The sequence below is a fragment of the Pichia kudriavzevii genome, chromosome 2, assembly GCF_003054445.1.
Source record: "Pichia kudriavzevii chromosome 2, complete sequence".
NCBI classification, from domain to species: Eukaryota; Fungi; Ascomycota; class Pichiomycetes; order Pichiales; family Pichiaceae; genus Pichia; species Pichia kudriavzevii.
In genome coordinates, this window is record NC_042507.1 from 2,501,396 (window position 1) to 2,524,345 (window position 22,950).

The window sequence follows — 22,950 nt, forward strand, 5'->3', positions numbered from 1 at the left end:
TTTACGTAATATACTTTGGTTATAACCCATATGAATATATGTGGATGTAGATGAAATTTTTGCTCATACTGTTGAACTGCTCGGCTCATGATGTCAAACCGACCAGCTTCATTACTTCTCTTAGAGTTTTGTCAGCAACAGCTCTTGCTCTTTCCGTACCATTATTACTCAGTTTTCGTAAATAATCAGTGTTTGCCATCAATTCGTGGTACTTTCTTGAGGGTTCATCGAGCTCTCTGATAACACTATCTGCCACCAAGTCCTTCAACTCTTTTTTCGTCAAGTCCTGAACAAACGCCGTAGTTTTTTCCACAGTTTCGTCATTAGCAGCGGCAAGAATGTTGATTAAGTTAGCGATCCCTGGTCTTTCAACAGGATTAAATGTCAATTTACCTTCAATGGAATCTGTAGTTGCCTTTCTGAATTTCTTTCTAATATCTTCTGCGGACTCTGTAATCAAAATCTTTGATAATGGATCCTTATCAGATTTACTCATCTTTTTCTCAGGATTTTTCAGATTTAAAATCTTTTTGGTTGGAGTCAGTATTGTTTTCGGTAGTTCAAAATAAGGACCCCCAACACTTTTGTTGAATGATTCTGCAATGTCCCTAGTTAGTTCCAAATGTTGGCTTTGATCTTCACCAACAGGAACATGTGTGGCTTTAAGCGTCAACACATCAGATGCCATTAAAACTGGATACCCAAACAGTCCTAATTTTACTTTTCCTAAGGCATCGGAATCAGATACATTGGCAGTATCCTTCAAATTAGCTTTAGACTTCCATTGTGTCATACGGTTCAAGTACCCCATACCTGTGAAGCATGTGAGAATCCAATTCAATTGTGCAATTTCTGGAATTGTAGATTGATAGAAAATAGTTGATGTATCCGGATCATTTCCACAAGCAATGATTGACGCAAAAGCTTCAATTCTTTGTTTGTGCAGCAACTGATAATCTTGAGGAACGGTCAATGAATGTAAATCAGCAACAAAAAAACTCAGAGAAGTTTTGGTCTCTGGATCCTTATTAACTTTGGTGTTCAAATCATGCCAGGATTTGATAGCCCCAAAATAGTTACCCAAATGAAATGTGCCAGTAGGCTGTATTCCACTCACTATAGTGGAGTTATTTGCAAGCTTGAAATTCGGATCTAAAACTGAAATGGTCTGAACAGTAGGCTGAGAGTAGTACCTTACACGTATTGCTCTTCTTATTGTTTTCTTTATCATTTTCTGTGCAGGCTTGTTTTACTAAAAGTAAAGAAATTGCTTAATAGTTGAATGGCTGCGATTGTTAAACGCAGCTTCATTAAAATTGAAATTAAAAGACTTTTTTTTTCTTTGTAACTGGCGAAACAACTTTTTTAAAGATATTTTAAAACGCAGTAGATAATAAAGGTCGTTCAACAGATAGTAGATGAGTAATATTGTTGATTTTTTTGCATTCACTGATGAGGTAGAACCTGTATTGCATCCTGAAAAGAAAAAGAGAAAGCAGAAGAAGAAGCGTTTGATAAAAGAAGAAAACAAGGCTAAACATGAAGATCAGAAATCATCATCATATGAAAATACAGGGTTGTTGGACAATGTATCAGGGCCAGAAAAAGAAGAGGAGACTGACTTAACTAAACTTCTGGGCTTATCTGAGTCAAGGAATGTTGAAATTATGTCTCTTGAGGATACACCACCAACTGAACCCTTATCAACTTTAAGTAGCATAACAGACCGTGAAAAGCGATACAAAAGACGTGGTCTTAAGTTTTCACAAGAAGATGAACCGGTAATAGAAATTTTGGACACTGTTACTGATGATACGAATAGTCATCAGGAGAAAAGAGGGGGTGATAACCGAGGGAATGTTGATAACGGGGAAGATGACGATGATGATCCTTTTCTGAAAAACTTGAACAGGTTTCTAGATTCAGTTAGAGAAGATGAACGAGAAACCGTGAATCTATTGCTCAATCAAAAGCAAGAGGATGTGAAAATAAATGGACAACTTTTTGAACCCTCTACAATAAAATTTGAATTACATGTAACAATTCAAGCTGCAGGTCAAATATCGGGAACATACGAGTTGCAGATTAAGAGTACCACCAAAGTAGGTAAACTAATCAGTAAACTATTACCATTATTCAATGCTGATGCTGAAACCCCATTTCCCGAAGAAGAGTGGCCGAGTTTAGTGCTTTATATTGAGGGATTGAATATTATCTTAGACCAGTCTTTGAAGTGTATTTCTTTGTTAGCCTATAAAAATCAATTAAAAGAATCACTCAATGTTGTGGGCTTTGAGGTAAGTGTTTTGATAACCACTGAAAAACATGCAAATTATTTGCAGTCAACTTCAATGCAACAAAGAATGCAAGCTAATATTGAAGATGAAGACGAAATGGGTCATACAATTAAATTAACTATCAACGATCTCCAGAATAATGAAAAAACTGACTTAGAGATATCCTTAAAGTCGTTACTCGGCGATCTTCTGTCACTTTACAAGTATAAGAAAAGGTTACCACAAGCTCTCAAAATTAAGCTGCTTTCAGACCAAGAAGTCGAGTTCGATGAAATGAAGACAATCTCTGGTTATAAATTTGAAGACAGACAAATAATAAATGTAACATATGATGTTTGGGAACTCGAAGAACTTAGAAGACAGTCTGAGTTTACCTTAGGATTGGAAATGGAAAGTGATGAAGATGAGGCGGGTGACGATGATGTGGGGAAGAAACATCGAAATATTGCTGGTGGTACCGATCCAGAATATTTTACAGTTTATGTTGCAGGTAAGGACAAAAAACGGTACAAGGTGGATGTTAAACCAAGTACCAAAATATTCGAGATTGCTAAATTCTACATAGAAAAAGCAGGATTAGATCCAAACACTACTTTGTCTCTGATATTTGATGACGAAAAACTAGAGAACAACAGTAAAGTTGGCGATACAGAACTTGAACAAGATTTTATCATTGATGCCATTATACATTAGGGTACGTAGATATCTACAAGAATTGGAATACACAATTTAAGAAAATAATCATTGTAATCTTTTGATATTGTTTAAGGTCCACCCTTTTTCCTTGAGAATACCACCGATAGGTCCATTGTCTTTCTTCTCTAGGTTGTTAAGATCTGGTTTACCTGAGATATCAGCAATGTAATTCTCAGGTCCACATATGAATGCAAATGAAGACGGTGGAAACTCTTTGGACTTTTTAAAAAATGTCCACTGCTGATACGCATTTTCTGGTTTGATTTTGGAATCTATTGGTTTAATGATATTTTCCGAACTAACTTGTGTACCATTAGAATCAATTATGACTAATTTCTGCTCATGTAATGGCGGGGAAGCTGCTGTCTTTTCTCCCTTCAACTGCTTTTGAATCTCAAGTTTCTTTTCACGCAATAGTTTCTGCTTGTATGCCTCTTCTGTGATATGTAAATCCATACCGCCTGAGTAATTTGCTAATGTTGGTGACTCGATTTGTTTTGCAGTTAAGTGTTGATGTTTATTGGTGTTTGAAATAATATAGTGAAATTTAACTCGGCCACACTTCTCGGCGAAGAAGTTAAGTGTTTTAATTTGTGGTAAAATTTCGGATTCATCCTTGATAGAATACCAAACATCAATGAATCCCTTTGGAGGATTTGGCGAATATATTAATTGGTACAATGGCATAATACCGGTACCGGCTGCAAAAAAAGTGAAGTTTTCTGGTTTGGGTAAATTTTCAGGCCATATTGGATCCGGCTTGATAGAAGTTAACGTATTTGACATCTGAGGACGTTCCTCAACTCTGTCTAATGGATGGAAAGGAAATTTGTATTCGATTATTGGACCTCTCAATTTAACTTCATCTAACAAATTCCTGCTGGTAAGCCAGCGAGAGAATTCACCTTGATCGTACTTCTTAACAATGAGAACAAACTTACCTTCTTCTTCTAGCTCCTTGACAAGTCTTAAGTGTGGTTCTTTTGTAGTTGGATCAATACCAGCAACATACATGGGTAAAGGAGTGTAATTTCTCACAATATTGATATCGGGTTGCATTATTTCGACGCTCCATAATCTATCACCATTGAATAGTTGCTCATTGTGGATCAATTTTTCGGCTCTGTTTTTTCTGGTTAGCTCAATTAAATAGTGATCATCATTAATCTTGTGTTTGAATGTGACAATATAAGGCAAAAATTTATCATCTCTTAGTAGGGCTGTATCTCGATCAACATTCGGATCTTTCTCCTTCGTTATGTAGTAGTAAGTAAAAATACCCCAACATAAACCTCCACAAATAAGTAATGATGGCAACATCTTACGTAGTTTTGACTTTGGACGTGATTTTTCCTCAAGTTGTTGCTTATACAATTGTTTTGGAGATTTAGGTGCTTTGAACTCGTATGAGTTTTGTTGGGCATTCATCAAAGGATTATATTCAGTTTTGGGTTTCGTCATCAGTTCCTTTAGTGATGGGTCTATTGCCGGCAGAGAAGCAGATGGCTTAGATACTTTTGACGATAAATCAGGGTTGAACTTTTCAGTTAATTGATTGAAATCTTCCGATCTATTAAGGGGGAGATTTGAGTCATTTTTCTTATCGGCAGGAACATTGGAATTATATCTGACAAAGCGCCAGGAGCTGGGTTTGGGTAATCTCAGCAAGCTGCGTTGCATGTTTGTTGGTTTATTGGGAAAATGTGGATTGGGTAGTAGTTACAGAGCTGTCCTGGACATGAAAATTTACAAATTTGAAGTCCAATTCTAAGCACGCATCGAGAACCTTTGTAATTGTTCATTCATGTATCAGCTTTCTTTTGATTCGCAGATACAATTTTATATACAGTCTTAGACCAATATGCCCGAATTAGAGCTTCTCGGTGAGATACAAGCACATGAGGAACCAGTATGGGCTGTATCGACTCATTCAAGCTTACCCTTATTAGCTACATGTTCAAGTGATAAAACATCTAAAGTTTATGATATCTCAGACTTGAATAACATTCGAGCAGTAACCACGTTAGATGAACAGACACATACAAAGACCATCCGAAGTGTTTCCTTCAAGCCATCTACTACACGCGAGTATCCTACCCTGGCATTGGGGAGCTTTGATTCAACCTGTTCTGTTTGGGGTGCAGACACACCTGAAAGTGAGTGGGAATTATTGGCGGTTATCGAAGGCCACGAGAATGAGGTGAAATGCATCGATTGGTCTTTAGATGGGAAATATCTTGCCACTTGCGCAAGAGACAAAACCATCTGGGTGTGGGAGACAGACGAAATGAACGAGGAGTTTGAATGTATAGCGGTTTTGAGTGAGCATGAGGGAGACGTCAAATTTGTTAAATGGAACAATATCAACGGGGAGCATTCTTTCTTGAGTTGTTCTTATGATGACACCCTAAGAATTTGGAGACAGGATGACTATGATGAGGATGAATTCAACTGTGTTGGTATAATCAGATTCGAATGTACCGTTTGGTCAGCTACATGGATCGATGAAGACACAGTTGCATGCAGTACCGATGGGGGACAAGTGTTAATGTACGAAAGGGCAAGCCATCCGTCTTCCAGTGACGGATTGCCAAGTACAGTGAAGAAAGTGGAGGAATGGAAAATCAGTCCTTCTTTCAAGGTTGCAAACCATAACGGCCCAGTCTACAGCATAGTAAGTAAAAAAGGTGTTTTAGTGAGTGTTGGAAGTGACGGTGTTATCACCAAGATGGAGAAGAAGGAAGGAGAATGGCGTGTTTCTGGCGACAAGAAGCTTGGACACGGAGTAAGGGAGATCAACGGTGTGGCTATAACTAACGAAGGTGTCATTGTCACGTGTGGCGATGACGGGGTTGTTAGGATATGGAGGTAATGAACCCATGGTTGTACGGGCTGAAACGCCAATTGTGGAATATGGAGCCCATGGGCAGCCAACTGTATCTGCAGCTAGACCATGAAGTATGAGGGTGAAATACATTGTTTCTTCTTTTTTTTTTTTTCAGTCACTTGTATTTCTATTTTTTTTTTCCTTGATTTTTTTCATATCCAGTACAGTTTTATGTTTGACAAGGTGTGAATTTTCCTTCTGTCCATATTTTCCCCGGTACTATTTCCTAGAAATCTTTCTTTAATAACAACCAGAAAAACATGCTCAAGAGAGCCTTTGGTATTTTCAGTAGGAGTAATTCCACAAATAAATCGAGCGGCGCCATTTCGACGGCGTCAAACACACTATCACCAAGCGAGATTATATCCAAGGCACAAGAGAAGGCCAAGGATCCTAAATGCGATGCCCTAAAGCCTATAGTATGGATCGACTGCGAGATGACGGGGCTCGACCATCAGAAGGACAGCATTATTGAGATATGCTGTTTGATAACAGACAAGGATTTGAAGTTGATTGATGAGGAAGGGTACGAATCTGTCATTCATCAAGATCAAAAGGTGATGGACTCTATGAACGAGTGGTGTGTCAACCAGCATGGGAAAAGCGGGCTCACTGAGAAGGTCATCAAGAGCACCAAGACCAAGGAGGAAGTGGAGGCAGAGTTGTTGGAGTATCTCAAGAAATACATGAATCCCGGTGTAGGGATCCTTGCAGGAAACAGCGTCCATATGGATCGGTTATTTATGCTCAAGGATATGCCGAAAGTTGTCGATTATCTCACCTACAGAATCATCGACGTCAGTTCCATTATGGAGATTGCAAAGAGGTTCCATCCTCTAGTTGCCAACTCCAGGCCTCGTAAGAGAGGTGCACATACTTCTCGTGCAGATATTCTGGAGAGTATCCAAGATCTTGAGTATTACCGTGGGTCCTATTTCCGTGGGCCAAATGAGGCAACCGCCACTACAATTAAGGAGTTTCTAAAGACATGGCCAACTCCAGAACCTTCAAATGAGGATGATAAAAACAACTTCAAGGAGGAGAAAAGCCAAGATGAAGTCAAACTCTCCCAAAATGGAAATGAACATCCATCAAAGAGACGCAAAGTTTAATAATTAAATGTTGAAAAGAAGTTGAAAAGCCGTTGATTTTGATGCTCCCTCCCCCCCCTCCGTTTCCGCGTCTTTGTGTCTCGCGCCCCTTCGCGGGTGTGTTTTTCGCGTCCGAATCCGCTAACTGTCTATTGTAAACGTGCCTGTAAAATAAAATTTCTTTTGTTGCGAAAATTCCTAAGCTCAGCCAATTTTTACCGCATTTGTCATTATTCGATTGCCAACGTCCTCCAGCGGGTTTATGTTGGCGGAGGGAAAAAACCCTTTTCAATGTTGGTTTAGATTTTAAGAGAGGGGACATTGTTGATACTATAGTTTACTATATTATATAGTACGATAGTGCACTACGCAACGGTGTTCCACACTACAACGACACTACAACGACACGACGCCGGTTGATACATCCATGTCGGACACATTTAGAGCAGGAAACACATCTCAACAAGTGCCCTCCCCAACACATCCGCTCCAGACACAAGGACAGGTGCAAGGACAGAGACAAGTGCAAGGACAATCTTTTCAACATAAAAAGCAAGTTGCCGATCCATCAAGCCAGCCGCTGCAGGTGACAAACTCTTTATCTTCACAACACACTTTTGAGAACTTCCATCTTGACCCACAAGACTTTCAGAACTTCTTACTAATAAACCCTCCGTTAACCGAATATTCGTCACACTGCTATATGAATTTCAATAAGGCACAGCCAGACCCGCTGGATACAGACCAGCTACTAGACCAGCTGCTGATTGATAAGCCAGACTTGAACCCCATTACCCCTCCCATTTCAAATAATGACTTGACTATAAACAACAACACTCAAACCCAGCAACAGCATGTTGTGTCACAGAATTTACAACAACCAATGCAAAGCATGCAACAACAATATTCGAATCTTGCCTCACAATTTGATCTTGTTGACCAGAATATGCCTTTACCAACACGGCGGCTTTCCATATCCAATGGTCAAATTGGCCAAATCTCAATGATGGTCCACTCACAATTACAACCAGAACAAATCTCCTTACAACAAACCCCCACGCAACCACAAGAACAACAGCAACACCAAACTTATAACTCTGTTGTCAAACAAGAAATGGTCACACCGTCAACTTCTATAACGACAACCCCCGTTGCCATGAATAACGTTCCAGCGGGTGCTCCAATTGAAGTTGATAAGAATGGAATACCAACGAGGGAATTGATATACGAAAACCAAGTTATTTTCAATCCTAATGGCCCGATACCGGGCACAAATGCATGGAAGAGGGCCAAAATTTTAGAGAGAAATCGGATAGCTGCATCTAAGTGTCGTGCAAAGAAGAAGAATTTACAAAAGAAGCTCGAGGAAGACGTGAGTAGATTAAACGAGGAGAAGGCGTCGTTGTTAAAGATGCTCGAAATACTGAAGGGCCGGGTCTTACGATATTGTAATAAGAATGGCGTTGATCCAGAATACGTTATGGGGAGCGATGAGTTAATAAAGGAGCACGAAGTCAAGGTGAAAATTGAGGAGGCGAAAAGAAGGGAGAGTCAAGCGGGCGGCAAGGATGTGGCTAACATGGATCCAATTGCCAAGAAATTAGATGAGTTTGTTAAGAAGTAACGATGAAGTAGGAAGAGCAGGGATAAGGGATAATGAGAGTATATCCTGCCATTTTTCTTCTTCTTCTTCTTCTTCTTGATATTCTTTTTGATTATATTACAATCTTTTAAAAGCTAGTATCTTATTGAGGGCAATGAGTTCAGCATTGCCTTTTCCTGTTATTTGTGTTTGCTTTTCCTTCGAGTCTGAATTTCCAGATATTATAGCAATGGCTGTACATGCATCTATACATCTATGTACATGCACATAGACATATATATATATATATATAGATATCTATATATAGATGTATGCGTGTGGCGCATGGGCCCGGGGAACATATTTGGTACCGAGGGTCACGTGCAGGCATGTTAGGCATGCGCCGCATTGTTTAGAGTGGAAAGTCTGAAAATGTTTTTTTTTTTCCCTTATTGAAACGATATGGCTTTCTTGATAGATAACGGGATTTTAGGTATCTCCAGCAGCCACGGAGCTCCTCTTGTGTTGCATTTATGGATCATACACGAGCAAATGTCTCTGATATCGCTACATGACTTGCCCGAGTTTGAGAACAAGGCTACGAGGATCCAAAGGCGGTTGCTTGAAGGGGCCAACAAACTAAGGAGAGGGGAGAAAGATGACATGGAAGGCGTTGAGGAAGACATCAACAAATTAGAACTGATGGTTAAGTACAAGGATGAGTTTAACATAGTCGATGATCGACGTCGGCTCGTAGTTGATAAACTAAGGGACGGGCTAGAAAATATTCGAAATGTAGAGACACGGATTGAGGCGAGCAATGTGACGGGGGAGGAACGAGGAGGAGACAGCGGAGAACAACCAGAACAAGAACAGGGACTAGGACAAGGACAAGAACAGCAACAGCAACAGCAACAGCAGCAACAGCAGCAACAGCAGCATGAGTTTGTTGTGTATCACGAGCCTGTGAATGCCGAGGAGATTGAGCGGCAACACTATGAAGCTGTGCAAAGAGAGGTTGAAATCAACAAGATTGTCAATTCGGTTGGGGAGTTGAACCAGATATTCCATGATTTGGACACACTGGTCAATAATCAAGGCGAGCTTATTGACAATATTGAGAGCAACATCTACAGTGCGTTGGATAACAGTAGAAATGCGGCGAGAGAGTTATACAAGGCAGACCGATGGGATCGCAAGAGGCGGAGATGCAGTTATTTAGTGGCGATAGTTGGTGTGTTCTTTCTGTTGATAGTTATGGTAATACTGGTATGAATGCACCCGATGGGGTGAAGGAGTAAACAGAATACTTGTATATTATATAATACTATACTATACTATATGGTATTATACTATATTGGATTGAATGAATAAATAAATAAGTATATATATATGAGAGGGGAAGGTGTAAAAGTACACGAAACCATTTAGTTGACTAGGCCAAGGTTAGATTTTCTTACCAAAATAGACCCACTGGTCTTCAAGGGGTTTCTCCTCTAATGGTTCCCATACTTTCCATTCGGCCATCTTCTTCAACAACTCGAGCTCCTCATTAGCTTGGATAATGACTTCCTCGATTAATCCACAACCAATTTCGTTTTCAATCTTCTCAACAACCTCGTTGGACTCAACTACAGCAAGTCTAGCCTTTGTGAGGTTCTCCACAGACTGTCTGTAGATGGACTCTGGCGGGAAACGGGCCTTGAGTTCGGCCAAGGTGGCATTGTATAGAGAAATCAAGGCTGGTCTAGGGTTTGGATGCTGAAGAATCCCAGTCAATCCAGTTGGGTTCCCCGTTGCCGATCTCACCAGAACCGATTGACGGCCCTGGGCCGACTTGAGTGCCTGTCTGAGAACGTTAGATACTCTCATTGTTTGTCTTATTATCTTGTTGTTACACTAGAAGGGAAGGGAGAGGTTCACTCGTATACTAAAATACCAACAGTGCTATTGGCCAATAAAAAATCAAACTATACAGCTTCTTGTCCTTGTTTATTTTTTCCCATCTCTCGTTTCTTCATATTGACCCATTACACCACCGTCTCTTTTAGTCGTTTCTAGCAAATGATGTTCGCGCACACAAAATTGAAAAAACTGTGGTGCATGCGCCGCCAGCTGGTCGTGCACGTCACGTGCTCGTGCACGTGCCGCGGACGCAGACGCAGGTGGCGCAGGCGCTTTATGAAAAGTAGTTAAAGTTTTGGATGGGATTGTATTTAAAAATTTTGTGGATGCCCCATTTTGAGGATTAGTATCTTCTTTAAATGGGTTCTCTCCATGTATTTGATTTTGGACGTTATTCATGGCCAACGTTGTCCGTAATAGATGCTGTTCTAATACATCGAGAATATTGGGCGCCATGTAGACATTGGCACCTACAACCCATATGTCTGCCAATGGAGTGACATCATCCGGGGCACCCAACCCAGGAGGTGTTTGTAGAAACTCAGAAAGTGGCGCGGCCACGTGACTCCGCGCGTGCGCCACGCGGCCGTTATCGAAACGTCTCTCCTTGCGAATGATCCACAAATCAGGTTCCCTATAATGATGAAGCACAAATTCAATACCGCGCATTTTGCGGAGTGAGGTATCAAAAGTGGGGACAACCCCCATTGAATTTTCTTCAACTTGGCGCTGCATTTTCAGCACCTGGTTAGAACAGGTGCGTTCCCAAAAGGGCGAAAGCGAGAGGTATTCGAGTACATTGTCAGTACGAAGTCCATAGGCATTGATAAATTCGGGGGATCTCCATTCAACCTCGTCTAATTGTGTCATTTGTGTATTATGGTGTAATGTATTATGGTGTAATGTATTAGGGCGTAATGTATTATGGTGTAATGTATTATGGTGTAATGTATTATGGTGTAATGTATTATAGTGTAATGTAATAGAGTTTAATATAGTGTAGTATGGTAAAGTATACAGGAGGATGCACGTGGTTTGGCTAATGACTATAAGTGTTGCCACGCCTATTCATTTTGGGAAGGGAAGAGAAAGGGTGAAAAAAAAAAAAGAAAAACAGTTTCGCGCCTCGTAGATATGAAATGTGGCAAATGCTCATTTGTTTGCATAGACGCTGCTACGTTCGAGGAAAAAGAAGTCACGTGACGGCGTGTTTGTATGGAGGGAAAAAGAAAAAAAAAATAGAGAAAGCGCGAGGGGGAGAATTTGCCTCACTTTTTTATTTTTTTTTTTTGTTTAGTTTTTCTCGTCTCGTCGTCAAGTTTCTGTATAGTTTTATAAGAGTGACGGGGTGTACGGGTGCAAGTGGAAACTGTTTTTTTTATTTTTTTAATTTTTTTTATTTTTTTTATTTTTTTTATTTTTTTTATTTTTTTATTTTTTTTATTTTTTTTATTTTTTTTATTTTATTTATTTTTTTTATTTTTTTTATTTTTTTTATTTTTTTTATTTTTTTTATTTTTTTTATTTTTTTGTTAATTGTTTTATTTTTTTATATTTTTTTTTTTATATTTTTTTTTTATATTTTTTTAAATTTTTTAATTTTCTATTTTTTTTATTTTTTTATTTTTTTTATTTTTTTTAATTTTCTATTTTTTTTATTTTTTTAATTTTCCAATTTTTATTTTTTAATTTTCCATTTTTTCGTACCCGGTCTCATTTTCAGCATGAATTTCAAGTATGAAATTCCCAGAGGTACAAAGATGTGAAGCACCAGTTGGAGAAGATTTTTTGTAGAGTCTTCCAAAGTTTTAAGGGACACACACACATAGCCAGACAGACTTGCGACACACACACACGCACACACACACACACAAATATATACGCCAAGATGTTTCGCCAGTTTTCAACCTCTGCACGTTTACTCAAACATTCTCCACATACCGCCAAGATTCCTCAGCCAATAAAGGAGATCGCCAACGTTGAGGCGTTCCTCACCCACATTGGACACAATACTGTTGAGTTCAAGGAGGCGTTCCCAACATGGGAGTCGCTCTTCACATCGTCCTCCAGGGAAATGAAGGCCGCAGGTATTGACGTCAAGGCAAGGAAATACATTCTCGACCAGGTGGAGAGATATAGGAAAGCCGCTCTTGTCACGAAAACCCCTGTCTTGGACGCCATCAAGGAGATCAAGCCTTCTGTGAAGAAACACGGCGGCGAACGGAAACTGAACCAATACTTGGCCCAAAAGAGAATTCTTGAAAGGATCGAATTGGCCAAGGCCTTGAAACAGTACAGAAAGGAAGAGCGTGCCATCCTGCAAAAGTATAAGGCTTTTGAAAGACTGCACTCAGAATTGCACCATACGCTGTAATCAAATATATACTATTTCTATTTTATAGCATGACTTGTACATATGCATATATACTGAAGTAATTCTCCACATCAAGGTGAACAACGGATACAGGAAGGCGCCTCTTGGATATAGGAAGGCGCCTCTTGGATACGCTGAAACGCATAGAGGAACTCATGTGCCTAACAGTCGTACTCGTTCTTCCACTGTCCACTCTCCAACAACCACTCTTTCATCTTCCCCTTCAACCATTCCGCCTCCTTCTCCATCACCTCCATTGTTCTCTCCTTGCGTTCCTCATCCTTTGCAACCTGCATGGCCTCACACACTTGTAGCCACCATTTCCCCCTCATCAGCCCCTCGTTCTCCTCCAGAACCTGGTATATCCCGTCCCCCCATCCATCTTTCAAATACCTCGGAATCAAATGACAATGAACATGAGGAACACTCTGGCCAGCGGCAACGCCATCCTGAATTGCAACGTTCAACGCATCACTAGTGTATACTTTCTTTATAAACTTCTCAACCCGAAGAACAGTCTGGAAGAAATCAATACTTTCAATCTCCGGTAGTTCTTCTAGTGTTGGAACTTGTCGAAATGGTACAACCAGGACATGTCCAGGAACAATCGGCTTTAGATTCACTAGTGCAAATGAATACTTACTAACATGGAACACTTGTGTTGTTACGGGGAACTTGTAGAACTTGATCATTGTCTGTCGGGACGAGAATGTTTCACGTCTCATGGATGCGGACATTCAAAGTACACAGTCTATTCACAAAAAATGGGGTACAACTTGTAGTAAATTTCTTGCTCGCCGTTTCCCTGTAGCACATGAAATAAAAGTATGAATCAAACGCCATATTTGTACATTCTTATATATATTTATTCACACATTTACACAGAAGATTCCTGTAGATACTTCCCCAACTCTTCCTCCCCCTCTGTCTTCAAACTTCACACGAGACGCAATATAAGGTTTGAGTCAAATCTTAGAGTGGTGACATACAATGTCTCATTACGATACTTTGGGTGTTTCGCCTACATGCACAGATCAAGAACTGAAGAAGGCATATAGGAAACTGGCGCTTAGGTTTCATCCCGATAAAAATCCATCAAAGGAAGCAGAGGATAACTTTAAAAGGATAAACGATGCATATGGAATATTGAGTGACCCTAAAAAGAGGAAGGAGTACGACCAGTCGTTAAAACCAAAAATCAATGGGTTTTCCACCTTTGCTGATGGGTTTGGCAATGGTTTTTCATTCAATACCAATGATATATTTTCTACATTCATGCATGCCAACAGCCCGTTTGAAAACTACAAGCGTAGTACATTCAATGCAGGATCTCAACGTGAGGCTTATGAGCGGGCACGAGCTCAACATTATGAGGCCAAGAGCCGTCAAGAAAGGGCAAGGAGTACCGAAAATGAGGAGAAAATGAGAAGACAGCGTGAAAATGAGGAAAACAGAAGGCGACAAGAGAATGAGTTACGTAGAAGGAAGGAAGAGTTGAGGAGGAGGGAACTCAGAGAACAAAAAGCCCGTGAACGTGAAGCTGAATTGGCTAGGCGCAGAGCCCAAGAAATTGAAGCCGAAGCTAGGAGGAAACTGCAAGAAGAACGTTTGAAAAACAGCAAATATAGTCATGACGGCACCAAGAACAGTAATTATAGTGGCATGGATACTCATAACAATAATAATGATCAAAATGGTAGTAAAAGGAACGATAAAGATAGTGGTGGTGTATGTGATGATCGAGCAAATGGGCCAAACAGGTTTGCCTTTAGGGATCCTACGGATGACGGGATGCCTGATATAGTAGACAATGATTCTTTTATGCAGGGTGCACAGGAGGTCAAAGAATGGATGAACAAGAGAACGTGGGACGACGTTGGAGGATTCAAGCCTGTAGACACTGTTGAATCGCAGAGTCCCTCTCCATCTCCCCAGCTGAATGGAGATGCCGATGAAGCAAATAATGGATATTCCAACGGCGAAGAAGAAAAAGAAGAAGAAAAAGAAGAAGGAGAAGAAGAAGGAGAAGAAGAAGAAGAAGGAGAAGAAGAAGGAGAAGAAGAAGGAGAAGAAGAAGAAGGAGAAGAAGAAGAAGAAGTAGAACCTGAAGACGAAACATCAGCAAGCGAGGGTGACTCCGATGCCAATCTATACTCTGATGAAGGCCCTTCACTGGATACTGGGGGGACCAAAGATGATCCAATTATAATCGACTTGGACGACGAGAGTCTTTTGGAGAGTGACGGCGAGAATCAAGTAAAGCATGATTCCAACATTGAGAATATCATACTTGACGAACCAAGTGCCACAGATACAGAGCATGAGCGTGACTTTGAAACCCCATTAGGGTCACCGAAGCGGCGGAAGTTAAGTCCTTCTCGAGAACCACGACTGCAAACCCCAAAGAGAAAGACCAGTGTCTCTACAATACGTAACAATGGATCCAAAAAGCCAAGGAAGATCACATTTCTTGACCAACTCTCCGATCTCACTCGCCAGGAAAATTTGATCTACAACCAAATAAAACAGACAACACTAGACCCACCTCTCACGACACTACCGGACTTACTCCAATGGAAGATGGCAACAGAGGAAGTCTTGGATCAACATAGCCAATTTGTAAAAAGTATCCAAATACTGATAAGGGAAGAAATTACACGGAAACAACATGCGCCACATGCATCACATGACCATGCGGTTTGTGTCTTAGCTGAAGCAGTGGCGCATGAACATGAATTGATAAATTTCCGAGGCGTCCTCATTTCTATTTTCCTCTCCACCCTGGAGAAGTGGCAAGCACACTGATTTATCCACCTCATATCTCCTTCCTTTGGTTTGCCCCGCTTACAAGGACATGGACGAAAGAGAGAATACTGAACAAGGAACACATACTCCGAGAGACGTTCGTCTCTTGCGGCTTATATTTGCATCGCAGGGCGTCACCTCGTACGAAGACCATGTTCCTCTTCAACTACTGGATTTTGCATATAGATACACGACGGACATTTTACAAGATGCTATGATTTACAACGACTATGCACATCCGCAACAAACAAATGCAGGAAATATGGGGTCTGGCCACGACCACAACCACGACGATGACGATGACTTAAAGAACCACCAACTCTTGAACAACGAAGATATACGATTGGCAATAGCAGCAAGAACGAGTTACCAGTTCAAGCCTGTTCCACCAAAAAAGATGTTGATGGAGCTTGCTGCCGAGAGGAATGAAAAGCCCCTCCCGGCCGTGATGCCTATGTGGGGGGTCAGGTTGCCCCCAGAAAAATATTGTTTGACTGCCAAAGATTACACTGAGGAGCCTGATGCCAAGAGAAAGAAGAAATGAGTTTATCCATCTGTAATTTTATTTAGATTTGTGTCTTACGCATAAAGAACTGTATTTTTATGTCTCTGTAGAATCTGTCCATTGTACCTGAGTTGTGTCTTTCTCCAAAAGTCCTTTTGTTGGAAAACTCACCCGCTAATGTGTATTGACACCATACCTGCCAATTTCGGTGCAATTGGAATTCCCTAAAAGGGGAACTGTTCACGTGTCTAAAAAAACTTGCATGGAGGTTTCTATTTTCATGTATGTCGCTGAGGCTAAATTACAAGAAAGTGGGAACCGCACACTAGAGAGTCAAGAATATCGAGGCTTAATGTTCCTTAGCTGTTGCCATTGCACGACCAATTCCCTTCATTACTATAGACCATTATGAGTTTCGTTACACAGGGATCCATTCCGGAAGTTGTAGAGCGATTTCCAGGCGCATCTATTGAGGACAGAACGGCGATTCTTCCACAAGTCAATGATTTAGGACCTCCTGATTTGGTTAATTTGATCAAGATCATTGGCCAACCTACACCCAAATCGACACCTCAATCGCTACAAACAACAGGTGTCTATTTATACTACACTGGTGCGGACACTAGTAATGTTGCCACGGTTGCTGCGTTGCTCAATTCCTTGGCAACAATCATTGGCGAAGAACCGCAGATGTGGTTTGGCAAACGCAAGCCTTGGCACGTATCTCATGCCACATATTCCACGTATAATGCCTTCAGAAAAATGGACATAAGAGTGCACGTCGCATTTCCGGGTAGTGTGAAATGGGAAGTTTTAGACCAATATGGCAATCATGCAAGTAGTGATATCATTGGCAACGAAGAAAGTGATGACATTTGGACAGAATGCTTTGTGTCAAGCATGGTGAGATCGTTAATTACTGCAGACGATGATGGCGACTTTGCGTCAATTGTAGAGATCCGGAGAATTAATCCGTTTATGAATCCCAAAGTTAGCATACCTGAATTTTTGAATGGATTCAAAAAGTTATATATTCAAGGTGAAAAACTTGGTTGCAATGAATTCGTCCATGCACCTTCAAGATTGGACAATTATTTAGTCGATGCCTTTTTTAACTGTGTGGAGCTGACTCATTGCTATGAACAGGCTTTGGAAATCCTGTACTCTTTAGTTGATGAAAACCCCGAAGTTTCTGTTTTAATTGCCAGAACCCTATTTTTAGCAAATAGGGAGATTGAGGCCGTGAAATACATCCATGAAAAGTTAGCAGCTAGTCCTAATATATTTGAGGTTCCAGGTGCTTCTCACTTGCTATTATTACAATCCAAATTCTGCTTTGATAAACAACGCCCAGATTTGGCATTACCATTGGCAGTGAAAGCCGTTGAATCTTCTCCATCGTTATTTGAACCATGGGAACATCTGGCAAAAGTTTATATTGCCTTAAACAAATTTGAAGATGCTCTTCTGACCCTTAATGCTTGTCCAATGGTGACCCACAAAGATAAATATATCTTGAAGCGAATTGCATCGGGTGCTGCAGAAAGGTTAAAGGAACAGTCAGAGAGAGATTCAACACAGCCAATCTCATCGTCCTCCCCCAGACCATCTGATATGCATTTGCCCCTTCCTAGCGATGTCTTTCTCAGTGGTGTAACAAATCTAAGTTCTGTAGATGTTGCGGCAGAACACGCCAAATTATCCAAAACTTCCAAATCTGATAATGATAATTCTATTACTCCATCAAGTATCCTCTCGTTACCGGCATCTACTCTAAAGTCAACTTTTAAGAGATCCTATCTTTTGCTTGCCCAAATTGTTCATAAAATAGGATGGGAGAATATGCTAAAAATGAGATCAAAAGTCTTTGTTATGGAAGAAGAGTGGCACTTGTCCAACCCTTCAATGGCCAAGTTGTCATCACACTCAGCAACAGACTTATCGGGTGACTTCCGTAAGAAAAGGCTATGTGAGAGATGGTTAGACAATTTGTTTATGTTGTTATATGAAGATATGAAGGTTTACACTTTTGTACGTGCTCAGGAAATGCAAGCAGAGTCAATGTCGGATACGCTAACTCCACCGCTTGATTCTGGTTCATGGTGTGGCTCTCCAAATGCCGAGAAAACTTTGGATCCTTACACTGAATCACGTACTTGTATAGAATGGGAATTGATTGGTTTAATATGTGAGAGATTAGGTCACAAAAGAGATGCCCAAAGGTGCTATGAACGTGCGTTAGCTAGAAGGTTCAGTGTCCGTGCTGGAAAGAAATTGATAGGTATTTACAGCCGGTGGAGGAATCGTACCCGTCAACAAATTGGTGCTCAGGGCAAAATATCCAATTCTATTACGCTTGGAAACGGGAACAACTCCAAAATCATGAACAACGCTAACAATTCGATGGCAACACTTACAAAGAGCGTCTCCCATAGTTACCCGTCAAAGGATTTCACCATGTACGATCCGGCACTTTTGAGGCTCTCTGTGGGATTACTTGTATGGGATTATAGATGGTACACATTATTTTCACCATTATTATTGGACACACTAGCGGAAGTGTTTAATGATATTGGCTCCACGAAGGCCGAAAGTGAAGTTCGTATCTGGTTTGACGAGCATGAGGGTAATCGTGGTGTACTAGATCTAGTTAATCTTGCCACAACCATTTTAGAATCTTGGGGGCGTGTTGAAACCGAACACTGAAAAAGGTGTACCTTATGTATCCATATATATTTTTATACTTCTATTGTAGTTATAGATATAGACTCAAAATCATATTAATTTATCTGTGTTTAAAATAGAAGTGAAATTTTAAGGACGGCTCTAAAAAAAAAAAATCAACATGGAATGTTTCACGCTCGCCAAAGAAAGAAGACGCAACAAACTAGCAATTACCAATTGTTGATTTAACGGCGTTTCATGTCGGTTTGTTCTTACAAGTCCACTAGAGAAACATCCTTGCAAACAATTGCTCAGATTCCCCCCTTTAATTAACCATGGTTTCCATTGCTAACGCACACGATGATCTCATTCATGACGCTGTCCTTGACTATTATGGCAAACGTCTTGCCACTTGCTCAAGTGACAAAACAATCAAAATCTTTGCAATTGAAAACGACCAGCACAGATTAATCGAGACGCTACGTGGCCATGAAGGTCCTGTATGGCAAGTTGGTTGGGCGCATCCTAAGTTTGGTGTAATCTTAGCGTCCTGTTCATATGATGGTGCTGTCCTTGTGTGGAAGGAAGAGAACGGTGTTTGGTCCTTGATAACCGAACATAGAGTCCATTCAGCAAGTGTCAATTCTATATCATGGGCACCTGAAGAATACGGAGCATTATTACTGTGTACATCAAGTGATGGTTCTGCTTCTGTAATTGAGTTTGTGGCCGATGGAAGTACAAAAAACTTTGTTTTTGATGCACATTCGATTGGTGTCAACGCAGGTACCTGGGCCCCATGTTTCACCGACGGCAAAAACATTGAAGATAGAAGAATTGTCACTGGTGGTTGTGACAATCTAGTCAAAATCTGGAGATTCCAAAAAGATGGTAACGGTGTTGTTCTAGAAGATTCATTACAAGGCCACACTGATTGGGTGCGTGATGTTGCTTGGTCTCCTTGTAATTTGGGGAAGGCATACATTGCGACTGCATCGCAAGATAGAACAGTGCTTATATGGACTAAAGGTACTAGTGAGGAAGGTGCAGTTTGGAAGAAAACCCTTTTGACTAAGGACAAATTTCCAGATGTTTGCTGGAGGGCTTCCTGGTCATTGAGCGGAAACATTCTTGCCATTAGTGGTAATGATAAAGTTACATTGTGGAAAGAGACCCTGGATGGTAGTTGGGAATCCGCTGGTGAAGTTGAACAGTGATGAGCTGATATTTTATACAATTTTTTTTTTCCATTTTCATAAAATGTAGACTACTGTATAAACTTTGATATACAACTAAAAAAGAATAAGAATAAGGGCCCCTAAGCCACCTAGTTTTCTTCATTTTTTAGCCAATTTTTAACCATGGAAATCCTCTCGGCCCATGTATTGCGCTCCGATCCAAGCTCTTTAATTCCTCTTCCATCAAGATCTATAAGATTCCAAATAAATGCCTTAACCTTTATACGTATAATAGCAATCTTGATAGGTATGTACCCCACATTTGATCTCGCCAACGATAAATCATAGTATCGCTTTGCAAGATGTAAATCTTGTGCAACTCCAATACCGTACTCGTATGCCCAACCGACATTATAGCTTCCTAAATGTGAACCTAAGGATGATGCTTTGTGATAATAAGCGACAGCTTTACTAAAATCTCTTGGTATTATAGGGAAATTAATATCATCAGTTTTGTCAACTTTTTTGACAAAACTGAAAAATTTGAGCAGCCGCAATTTCAAGACAATCCACGAATTGTATGCAGAACTCATAATACGAAGAAACATTCCATTTTGGCTGTGTTCCCCTGATAAAGGAAGCAAATACTGCCACCATGGTTTATTCCATAATGGATCGTCTTGACTGTTTTCTCCATTAGCGTACAAACCACTATAGTAAATATCACCCAGAAAATTGAGCGAGTCACGGTTATAGTGCAAAGCGCTTTGTTCAAGATAAAAGATAGATTCCTCTAATCTTTTTGGCGTGTAAATTTTCGATTTCCATTCAGGATTGCTTCTATATTTTCTCGATGAAAACTTCCCAATAGTAGGATATAAAATAGTACCCAACGAGCTTTGTGCATTTTCGTAGCCCAGTTCGCTTGCAACTGCCATTCCAACAAGTGCAGTCCACATATTGTTCGATGTTATGTCGTCAACCTCGGCGTTTATCATAGCATAAAATGGTATCTTGAAGTCGAAATAAAGGAAATCAAAAAGCTTAACATATGAATTATAATGTCCTGCCATTACATCGATGTTGGCACTAATATCACCTTGTTCATATAATTGTAAGAGTTTTCTATTTGACGGCATAAATTGCTGAGATGAAGATACCAGTAAGTTGAAAACATCTTGGTCAACTATATCAGGTTTTTTATTATCCAGGTTTTCAGATTTTTGTAATTTTGTGATGGCTTTGTAGTATCTGCATGACGAATACTGCCAACAATTGTCAAAAATTGCAATCGACTTGTCTACATCGGCTTCTTTACCTAAGCCGTATAATTCAATGATGCCGAGGTCGTACTTGAAAAGCGCACCAGATGTTGGGATTAACTTCCTTGAGAAGTCAATGTACAGCTTAGCCTTCTCAAAATCTTGCTCTGTACCTTCACCTCGTAAATACATATGTCCCAGATATTGTGCACATCTTCCAATGAAAATGTCAACAGGCGCATGATTTTCAAAACTTACTTCAAATCCCCACCCCTGGTAGTTAGAACCACCAGTTTTGGAGGCACCACTAAACACTTCACCGATCCCTGGCTCTAAAATACCATTTTGGACACATAGATTGGCATATCTAAAAGCTTTATCATAATCTCTGGCATTCAAATAATCACCATGATAGTTTTTTTGTGCCGCAAAGTAGAGCAGAGAATACGCATCGATAATTTCATCATCACCCGTCTCATACGTTTCATCTTCTTCTCCCGGAGCCATGTTAATCCTTTTGATTTGGTCATAGTCTTTGAATGTTTCGAAGTATCTTACTGTATCATGGGCCTGTGATATCGATTCTCCATAAAGCCCTCCTAAGATATCATTCCAACGGATGTTGAATTTATCTAAATTGTAGGGATATATTAATTCTTTTTGTTTACCAGCTTTAGTGTCTACTTCCTCGAAAAAACCTGAAAGGAACGTTTCAATCTTATCTTTAACCATAGAAAAGTAGTAGACAGCCAGGTTTAAATCTTCCGCAACATTTATACCCATCATATATTTGTGTGCTAATACCATTTGTGCCTGTATACTTCCCATATCAGCAGCAAATTGATAATGTATAAGAGCTTTACTAACATCCTTTTCGACCTTCCCAAACAGGCCAGTTGAATAAATCACTCCAAGCATAAATTGTGCATGTTGTTGAGATTTATCATCCGACGATAACTGTGATATAAGTGAGTAGTATTCAATTGCTTTATTAATGTCTATGCTGATATCGTAAAATCCAAATGTATAGATATCAGCTAGCATCCGTAAGGCATCCACAGATCCATCTGATGCCATCATTTGTAATTGCTCCACTGCATATATTTTGAGGTTACTATGATTTCCAACAAACTGATCGGAGATATCATTTTCCAGGTGTGGTAACGGACCAAGTGGTACGTTAAAGTCTGTTTTACCATAAGTAAAGATCTCATCATTACTAAAAAATACCGATGATCCATTTTCGATTTGAATCAGAACCCCATCTTTATGACCATTCCAGTCTTGCCATTCATTTTCACTGCTGATTCTTTCTTCCTCCTTAATAGTGTATGAGTTAAAGTACTGATGGAATAGAGTACTTCCTTCCAGACGATCAAGTGATGGGATCGCATATTTGTACTTTTGATTGGAACGACTTTCGGATTTAATAATTGTTAATGCTTCATCAGGTGTCCCAATATTGGGGAAATCGCCGAACGATTGTGCATCCACAATACCTGCTAGAAGAAGAAATATATTAGATATCTGCACCATTGAATGTCTTCAGCCAAGTGCACGTTCTAGCTACAAGGATGAAAAAAGAGGGATAAAATACGAATATAATTGAAACAGGAGATTTGCCACGTCTTGAAATACACGATCGCATAAACTTTACATATACTCCTGCAGGCTAGCTGTTTTTTTTTCTCTAAATTCTTTGAA

The 22,950-nt window shown here is 40.1% G+C and overlaps 17 protein-coding genes across 17 annotated transcripts; 11 read left to right on the forward strand and 6 right to left on the reverse strand.

Moving 5' to 3' along the window:
* Positions 1-85: 85 nt before the first annotated feature.
* C5L36_0B11750 (uncharacterized protein) lies at positions 86-1,231 on the reverse strand (the record flags this gene model as incomplete). The annotated part of the gene is made up of 1 exon (XM_029465561.1): positions 86-1,231. The coding sequence occupies one exon, from the start codon at positions 1,229-1,231 to the stop codon at positions 86-88; it is 1,146 nt and encodes a 381-aa protein (XP_029321420.1).
* Positions 1,232-1,418: 187 nt separating this feature from the next.
* C5L36_0B11760 (uncharacterized protein) lies at positions 1,419-2,990 on the forward strand (the record flags this gene model as incomplete). The annotated part of the gene is made up of 1 exon (XM_029465562.1): positions 1,419-2,990. The coding sequence occupies one exon, from the start codon at positions 1,419-1,421 to the stop codon at positions 2,988-2,990; it is 1,572 nt and encodes a 523-aa protein (XP_029321421.1).
* A 48-nt stretch (positions 2,991-3,038) lies between these two features.
* Positions 3,039-4,673, reverse strand: C5L36_0B11770 (uncharacterized protein; the record flags this gene model as incomplete). Its single annotated transcript, XM_029465563.1, has 1 exon — positions 3,039-4,673. The coding sequence occupies one exon, from the start codon at positions 4,671-4,673 to the stop codon at positions 3,039-3,041; it is 1,635 nt and encodes a 544-aa protein (XP_029321422.1).
* A 181-nt stretch (positions 4,674-4,854) lies between these two features.
* On the forward strand, positions 4,855-5,865 carry C5L36_0B11780 (uncharacterized protein; the record flags this gene model as incomplete). Its single annotated transcript, XM_029465564.1, has 1 exon — positions 4,855-5,865. One exon carries the CDS (start codon positions 4,855-4,857, stop codon positions 5,863-5,865), a length of 1,011 nt encoding a protein of 336 aa, XP_029321423.1.
* Positions 5,866-6,140: 275 nt separating this feature from the next.
* Positions 6,141-6,992, forward strand: C5L36_0B11790 (uncharacterized protein; the record flags this gene model as incomplete). Its single annotated transcript, XM_029465565.1, has 1 exon — positions 6,141-6,992. The coding sequence occupies one exon, from the start codon at positions 6,141-6,143 to the stop codon at positions 6,990-6,992; it is 852 nt and encodes a 283-aa protein (XP_029321424.1).
* A 406-nt stretch (positions 6,993-7,398) lies between these two features.
* On the forward strand, positions 7,399-8,595 carry C5L36_0B11800 (uncharacterized protein; the record flags this gene model as incomplete). Its single annotated transcript, XM_029465566.1, has 1 exon — positions 7,399-8,595. One exon carries the CDS (start codon positions 7,399-7,401, stop codon positions 8,593-8,595), a length of 1,197 nt encoding a protein of 398 aa, XP_029321425.1.
* Positions 8,596-9,015: 420 nt separating this feature from the next.
* C5L36_0B11810 (uncharacterized protein) lies at positions 9,016-9,828 on the forward strand (the record flags this gene model as incomplete). Its single annotated transcript, XM_029465567.1, has 1 exon — positions 9,016-9,828. The coding sequence occupies one exon, from the start codon at positions 9,016-9,018 to the stop codon at positions 9,826-9,828; it is 813 nt and encodes a 270-aa protein (XP_029321426.1).
* Positions 9,829-9,999: 171 nt separating this feature from the next.
* C5L36_0B11815 (uncharacterized protein) lies at positions 10,000-10,425 on the reverse strand (the record flags this gene model as incomplete). The annotated part of the gene is made up of 1 exon (XM_029465568.1): positions 10,000-10,425. The coding sequence occupies one exon, from the start codon at positions 10,423-10,425 to the stop codon at positions 10,000-10,002; it is 426 nt and encodes a 141-aa protein (XP_029321427.1).
* A 120-nt stretch (positions 10,426-10,545) lies between these two features.
* Positions 10,546-11,328, reverse strand: C5L36_0B11820 (uncharacterized protein; the record flags this gene model as incomplete). Its single annotated transcript, XM_029465569.1, has 1 exon — positions 10,546-11,328. The coding sequence occupies one exon, from the start codon at positions 11,326-11,328 to the stop codon at positions 10,546-10,548; it is 783 nt and encodes a 260-aa protein (XP_029321428.1).
* Positions 11,329-11,597: 269 nt separating this feature from the next.
* On the forward strand, positions 11,598-12,125 carry C5L36_0B11830 (uncharacterized protein; the record flags this gene model as incomplete). Its single annotated transcript, XM_029465570.1, has 1 exon — positions 11,598-12,125. The coding sequence occupies one exon, from the start codon at positions 11,598-11,600 to the stop codon at positions 12,123-12,125; it is 528 nt and encodes a 175-aa protein (XP_029321429.1).
* A 221-nt stretch (positions 12,126-12,346) lies between these two features.
* Positions 12,347-12,832, forward strand: C5L36_0B11840 (uncharacterized protein; the record flags this gene model as incomplete). The annotated part of the gene is made up of 1 exon (XM_029465571.1): positions 12,347-12,832. The coding sequence occupies one exon, from the start codon at positions 12,347-12,349 to the stop codon at positions 12,830-12,832; it is 486 nt and encodes a 161-aa protein (XP_029321430.1).
* A 161-nt stretch (positions 12,833-12,993) lies between these two features.
* Positions 12,994-13,569, reverse strand: C5L36_0B11850 (uncharacterized protein; the record flags this gene model as incomplete). Its single annotated transcript, XM_029465572.1, has 1 exon — positions 12,994-13,569. The coding sequence occupies one exon, from the start codon at positions 13,567-13,569 to the stop codon at positions 12,994-12,996; it is 576 nt and encodes a 191-aa protein (XP_029321431.1).
* A 253-nt stretch (positions 13,570-13,822) lies between these two features.
* C5L36_0B11860 (uncharacterized protein) lies at positions 13,823-15,637 on the forward strand (the record flags this gene model as incomplete). Its single annotated transcript, XM_029465573.1, has 1 exon — positions 13,823-15,637. The coding sequence occupies one exon, from the start codon at positions 13,823-13,825 to the stop codon at positions 15,635-15,637; it is 1,815 nt and encodes a 604-aa protein (XP_029321432.1).
* A 49-nt stretch (positions 15,638-15,686) lies between these two features.
* C5L36_0B11870 (uncharacterized protein) lies at positions 15,687-16,181 on the forward strand (the record flags this gene model as incomplete). Its single annotated transcript, XM_029465574.1, has 1 exon — positions 15,687-16,181. One exon carries the CDS (start codon positions 15,687-15,689, stop codon positions 16,179-16,181), a length of 495 nt encoding a protein of 164 aa, XP_029321433.1.
* A 369-nt stretch (positions 16,182-16,550) lies between these two features.
* C5L36_0B11880 (uncharacterized protein) lies at positions 16,551-18,848 on the forward strand (the record flags this gene model as incomplete). Its single annotated transcript, XM_029465575.1, has 1 exon — positions 16,551-18,848. One exon carries the CDS (start codon positions 16,551-16,553, stop codon positions 18,846-18,848), a length of 2,298 nt encoding a protein of 765 aa, XP_029321434.1.
* A 293-nt stretch (positions 18,849-19,141) lies between these two features.
* C5L36_0B11890 (uncharacterized protein) lies at positions 19,142-20,023 on the forward strand (the record flags this gene model as incomplete). Its single annotated transcript, XM_029465576.1, has 1 exon — positions 19,142-20,023. The coding sequence occupies one exon, from the start codon at positions 19,142-19,144 to the stop codon at positions 20,021-20,023; it is 882 nt and encodes a 293-aa protein (XP_029321435.1).
* Positions 20,024-20,133: 110 nt separating this feature from the next.
* On the reverse strand, positions 20,134-22,782 carry C5L36_0B11900 (uncharacterized protein; the record flags this gene model as incomplete). The annotated part of the gene is made up of 1 exon (XM_029465577.1): positions 20,134-22,782. One exon carries the CDS (start codon positions 22,780-22,782, stop codon positions 20,134-20,136), a length of 2,649 nt encoding a protein of 882 aa, XP_029321436.1.
* Between the last annotated feature and the right edge of the window lie 168 nt (positions 22,783-22,950).